The sequence below is a fragment of the Morus notabilis genome, unplaced genomic scaffold (genome assembly GCF_000414095.1).
Source record: "Morus notabilis unplaced genomic scaffold, ASM41409v2 Scaffold521, whole genome shotgun sequence".
NCBI lineage: Eukaryota > Viridiplantae > Streptophyta > Magnoliopsida > Rosales > Moraceae > Morus > Morus notabilis.
In genome coordinates, this window is record NW_010357686.1 from 468685 (window position 1) to 474860 (window position 6176).

Genomic DNA, 6176 nt, shown 5'->3' on the forward strand with positions numbered 1-6176 from the left:
CGTTTGGTTCACTGACTTGAATTTATGATTATGATTATGCTCTTTCACAAAAATAAATAAATAAAAAAGATTCCGCTAATGTATTCTCTTATAAAATTTGAATTTAGAATCAAACTTGAACTTATGAACCAAACGGGCCATGAACAATCAAGAGTTTGATGATTTTCGTCAAAATTTAAAAAATGGGGACAATATGTCACCTACGGCTACTACAAATACTCTTATACTAATTACTCTTATCACCATCATCAACGTCATCATCTGAATGCATAAATATTCGGTATTTGCAAGTATAGTCAGTATTTGCAAGTATAGTCTTGATTCTACCATAGTCTGGCTACTGAAAAAAAAAATGTAAAGTTCAACTCTTCTACTTTAAAGTTTTTTATTTTTATTTTTTTGTACTTGATTATCAAAAATCATGTGTGACATTTTGAAGCACGGTACATTTTAACACCCTGAATCGACCATTTCACAAATTAACTAGGGTTGGCAATTTGGATACCGACACGACTCGAAACCTACACGAATTAACGGGTTTGAGTTTATCATAAATAGGTCCGGGTCAAAATCAGGTCGAACCTGCGAAACACGATTAAATAACATGTTATTTTCAGGTTGACCCGCCAACCCGCAATTGACCCGCCATGAACCGTTTATTAAACGTATGGGTAACACAAATACACAACCCGTTTATTACTCATTTTATAAACATGTTCAAAAATAAGTTAACATGACCCATTTATCACCTATTTTATAAATAGGTTCAAAAATAGGTTCAGAAATAGGTTAACATGACTCATTTATCACCTATTTTATAAACGGGTTGACAGGTAATCAACGAGTTGACACGACACATTTATGACCTGTTTAATAAACGAGTTATTCGTGTCGTGTCGTGTCAACCCGTCAATATACAAGTCGTGTTTAGGTTTTGTATTTTGACACGATTAATAAACGGGTCGTGTTCGTGTCAATTGAGGGGGTCAACACGACACAAACACGACCCGCCAATACGAACTGCTACCCCTAAAATTAACCCTATTTATATGTTAAAAGAGTTTCAGACATTGCCAGCCCTAACAAGTTTCACGTTTAAGACGTAGAGATGAACTTGTACTAACTTGTCTTCACAACAAGTTTCTTGTATAGTCATTTTTGGTTCATCTTGACCGGGTCTATACACTGTGGAACCAGATGATGATACTCTGACTACTCCTCATGAATCATGATTCATCTGTCATCACTCGTGAACTTACACAGAATTCAGTTAGTATTTATGACCTTAATATCTGACGATACTTGTAACTAAAAGCTTCCTCTTGATTATTTCTTTTCCTTTCTTTTCTCCTTCAAGTTTCATTTTTCATTTTCTTAATGCAATATTCTTCAACTGTTTTTTTTTTTTTTTGGAATTTTTTCTTGGCTTTGGGTCCCTCTTTCATTAACTTTAGGCATTCACAAAAGTTTATCATATATATCTGTCAAAATTCCATTTTTCACAATCTCTCTGGAACCTTATTTATCACTTTACTAAAAAGCTTTTTGGATTACCACAAACAGGCTCAACGTGACACTGCAGAGCCAGCAGGCCATGTGAACGTTTTGCATCTTCCATTCAAAGTGGCTGCTGCATTGATTGGACCCATTACTCAATCTCTCTCTCTCTCTCTCTCGGACTTTGTGAATTTTGGTTTTACAATAATGTAATGAATTCTGTTCATTATGGCCAAAAGGATAAACATCTCTCTCTCTCTCTCTCTCTCTCTCTCTCTCTCTCTCTCTCTGTGCTCGGACTTTGTGAATTTTGGTTTTACAATAATGTAATGAATTCTGTTCATTATGGCCAAAAGGATAAACATCACATTAACGCACATTCCTAGAAGGGACCAATCTGGAATTGTAAAACAAGCAAACTTCAAGCAAAAGAAGCTTGCTGGAAGATACAACATGGCAAAAGTCTCATTTTTTCTTTCTTATTTCTCTTGCTTCTTGAAAGTACATCATATCCAACAAACGCAAACTTTTGGTACAAGTTTGTCCAAGTAGAAATATATACAATGCACACTGAACTAATAACAGATTTAAACCCAAAAAGAAAAAGGAAAAAAAAAAAAAACAATAAAAACAATAATGGCCCCTCTACCCTGCCGAACCTTACCCTTACTGTTCACATAGTAATGCCACAGAGGCTAGAAAAGCATCAAAGCAATGTAAAAAAACCAGATATTGTATGGTTGATGTCAGTAATTGAGGAGACGATCTACCGTGTATTAACATGAAAAACACATTTAGTCGTGCGACGAAAACAACGGCTCACAGCTCCTCAATCATCTGAAGCATGGAGGACATTCGTTCTTCGTCGTGGCACATCGCGACCAAGTCCAAGTACTGCATTGCATCCACAGGAAGTAGCCCTTCAAGGAAGAAGTTGAACAAACGTGAGTGTGTCCCTTGCATTGCATCCAACGACTGTTCCAACACCTTCCGTTGCTTCGGTTTGCTCAGCTCGGTTGCCTCTATATAGGGCAACACTTGAATTTCCTCCTCAATGAAGTGTTCTTTACAATGCTCCTATATTGACAAACAACCAATAAGCAAAACACCATATTTAGTACATTGATTGACATGAATTAACAAGAAATTAAACAGTGTCATATGCATAATGGAAATATCCCCATCTTAGCAGATGCAATTCGGCACAGCATTATAACATATATATGCATGTTATGTGTATGAACCTACGTAGACACGTAGTGTGTAATCTACGTGCATATGTATACATGTACATCTATACGGAGCCACATATAGTTGAGCGAAGATACGTGCCCGCACTCAACATATGAGTTTTTATTCTTATGCCTAGAATTTTTTAAACTTCCTATATTACGAGAAAAAGTATACTTGTGTCCCCACTCAATAATTGAAATTTATAACCATGTTTTCATTTGACAAGAAATTATCTCTCTTTTTTTTCAATAGTGTCCCCGCTGAAAAGATTTTCTGGCTATATGTATGCGTGAATGTTTATATCTGCATTGCATCATATGTTATATGCCATGAAAATAAACATTGTAGATCTGATCACCAGCAAAGATTTGAGACGCTTAGAAAGGTTGGAGAAAGCCTCTTGATAAGCAGGGCTCCCATTGTCCAATACTCCAATGGATTTTATGTCTTCTTTGATGCCATTCATTATGGGTAGGTGCCTTGCATGTTCCTCATTTGCAGCTTTACATATTCCTGCATCATCACCATCATTGTCAGCTTTGTTGCGTGCATAAAATATTCTCCAAAAAGGTTGCTTCCGAGAGAGGCAACCTCTTCCAATATAGCACAGAAAAAGATGGTTCATCCAGATAACATCCCTTATCTTATTATCATTCTAATCATTAGGATTGAAATTTAAGTTTGCTCGAACATGTTATTAGGGCTAAAAAAACAAAGAGAGCTAATTATCCATATACCTATAACCTTTTCAAATGGACATCCTATTCTAAAGCCAAATAAGCAGATATAAACTTTATCCCATCCCCACATGCCAAATAAGCATCCTTCTTTAGCACATAAAGTACAACGAATAAAAGGAGCTTCTTTCACAAACTGAATTTTCCTACAAGCATTAAATTTGCATTGCCCAAAAAATCACAGGAAGCATTACACTTTCTTTGACTACGAGACATGAATTTTCCCATAAGCATCAATTTTTTGATGGATAGAAATGCATCAATTTTCCTACAGAGCATTATACACCTTTGACTATGAAACATTTTAAAAATCCCCCCAAATTTCCCCCCCCCCCCGAAAAAAAAAAAGAATCACACAATAATCAAGAAATCAAATTAGCAAGCAATAATCCCAATAGTAAAACACAACTTTTAAAAATTAAATCATAGTATAATTTAACAAAATATAATAACACAAACCAATTTCTCACATCCACAAAGGAAAAAAATCATTTTCTCTCTCACTCTCAATAAAACCAAAAAAGAGTCAGATCAACAGAACAAAAACGTACTTTCAATAAGAGTAAGATGAACAGAACAATAAAAATAACAAAACAAAAACATGAATTTCTGAACACACAAAACAAAATATCCTAGGACACACAACACAAACCTGGATCGGCCGAATTGAGAATAGGGAAAAGAACCCTCTCCTCCATCTGCGCGTGCTCAAGCATCATCTCCAGCAGCTGCGAATAGCTCCTTCCAAACTTCTTCACCTCCATCCTCGGCGTCCCCACGCTCGGATCGATCCCCACGCTCCGCCTCTTTCCCCCACGCGCCGACAGATCCTCCGACCACCTCACCATCCTCTCCACGTGCCACGTCATGCTGTGATGCTGCAGCGCCGTCAGAGTCACCACCCACGGCTTCGCCCCCTCCTCCACCACGCGCTTCCCCAGCGGTACAAGCGGCGCGTGGGGGAACTTCGCCTCGATGTACTGGAGGAGCGACTCCCGTGTCCCTGACACCCGCTCCGAACCGATTTCGATCAACGGCGGATCGGATATCGACGGCGTGAACTTCACCGGAACGCCCTTGTGCTGGAGCGCGAAGCGGATGTAGGCGGTGTGGGGGCTGATAGGAGAGCCGTAGAGACGGACGGTGGTGGATGAGTGGTGGTCGTGGGGAACGATCTCCGCCGTCGATTTCTTCTTCGGTTTGGCCGCGGCCGCGGCGGCGGAAACCGGCGGCGGAGATTTCTTCTTCTTGTATAAACAGTTCCCCATCTGCTCGACAAAATGCCTCAGAGAAAAAGAGATCTGAAACCCAAAAAAGAAAATTTTGCACCAAATTAAGCAAACTAAGTTGGTTGGACTCGGAAGTAAGAAAAAAATGTGAAACCGTTGGGACTTTGTTTGTTTGCTTCAATGAGTTACGTATAAAAAAAAGAGAAAAATGGTTTTGTCAGTGAATGGATAAAGCGAAAAGAAACAATCGACACACAGGAAAAAACGGAAATGAAGATTCAACTTCAAGCAAGCACATTTAGAGAGAGAGAGAGAGAGAGAGAGAGAGAGAGAGAGAGAGAGAGAAGAGAGAGAGAGAGAGAGAAGTACAAGGGGAGTTCTGTCCGGTTGGGGAACTCTACGGTAGGTGCGGTTCACCGGCGACTGGGGTTCGGTGGTTGAGTTGGTTTTGTTGAAGTGAGAGAGAGAGAGAGAGAATTTATAAGACAGATGAATCAATGTTATTATTGCTTAAAACGGAAGAGAATAGGAAAAAGGAGGCAGAGCCGGTAAGTTTAACGTCCACAGAAGAGAGAGAAAGAGGAGAGAGAGAGGGAGAGAGAGAGATTCCCTCCTTTTTGGGGGGGAAGTAATCCGGTGTGGCGGAGGAGCACAGTGTAGTCCAGTGGACTCCTCGTTTAGAGAGAGAGAGAGAGAGTGGAAACGCTCCTTATAGTCGTTGTGTTTGTTTGTTAGGGTCTTTATCTGCTTCAGTTCTCGCTGGTTTCCACCTGTAGCCATGTCCAGTCAACGTCGTCTGTTATTTTTTTTTATTTGCACTTCAACCCCTGAATTTATAGTGCTTTGGTAAGTTGCCTCTAATTTTTAACTTTGGTGATTTGCCCTCCCTTAATTTGCAAAACAGTTGTTGTGTCGTCACATTTGGATGATAATTGTGTTACATTAGTATTGAAAAAGGACTTTTAACATCTCAATTCAAACTCAATTTTCTGACTCTTTAAATCTGACAAAAAAAAGAATAAAATTAATAAAATGAATTATTTTGCAAGTTAAAGGAGTAAATTGTGAAAATAAAATGTAGGGAAAATGTTACCAAACCTCAACAGATTCAAGAGTCATAAGTGTGCAAAGTACCCTTTATTTTTCTCCTTGTTTTGTTTTATATACTTTTGAGAATAAAAAATAAAAGAGACAAAATATTTCCAACCAAAAAGCAATTGAAGGCACGATTATGGATATAATTATTATAATAACAATCACGAAATCTTATGTTTGAGTATTGAAATTATGGAGGTGGCACGGCATCACGTTCCTACCCATTATAATATAATGATTTCCGATCTAGAAAAACTTAAAAACAAATCAAAGTTGGATTTACCTGACCAAATAATGTAACCATTTATTATTGGATAATATTGGTTAGGTTTTGGTACTACAAAACTGTCCTTCGACTTCAGTGCCATATGTAGACTAATAATTA

At 38.2% G+C, this 6176-nt stretch overlaps 1 protein-coding gene across 1 annotated transcript; it reads right to left on the reverse strand.

The window, feature by feature from the left end:
- Nucleotides 1-1944: 1944 nt before the first annotated feature.
- LOC21401340 lies at nucleotides 1945-5380 on the reverse strand. Its single transcript, XM_010090506.2, has 4 exons — nucleotides 5066-5380; nucleotides 4120-4768; nucleotides 3089-3243; nucleotides 1945-2574 (listed from the first exon to the last, which is right to left on the reverse strand). The coding sequence occupies exons 2-4, from the start codon at nucleotides 4733-4735 to the stop codon at nucleotides 2317-2319; spliced, it is 1029 nt and encodes a 342-aa protein (XP_010088808.1). The 5' UTR covers nucleotides 4736-4768; nucleotides 5066-5380; the 3' UTR covers nucleotides 1945-2316.
- Between the last annotated feature and the right edge of the window lie 796 nt (nucleotides 5381-6176).

Bases quoted from the DNA above. Each gene is read 5' to 3' on its own strand.
- LOC21401340 (XM_010090506.2), bottom strand. From the start codon at position 4,735: ATGGGGAACTGTTTATACAAGAAGAAGAAATCTCCGCCGCCGGTTTCC. The intron at 3,244-4,119 runs GTTTGTGTTGTG...GTGATGATGCAG, and splicing joins TCTCAATTCGGCCGATCCAG to GAATATGTAAAGCTGCAAAT. The intron at 2,575-3,088 runs GTGATCAGATCT...TTGTCAATATAG, and splicing joins AGCGTCTCAAATCTTTGCTG to GAGCATTGTAAAGAACACTT.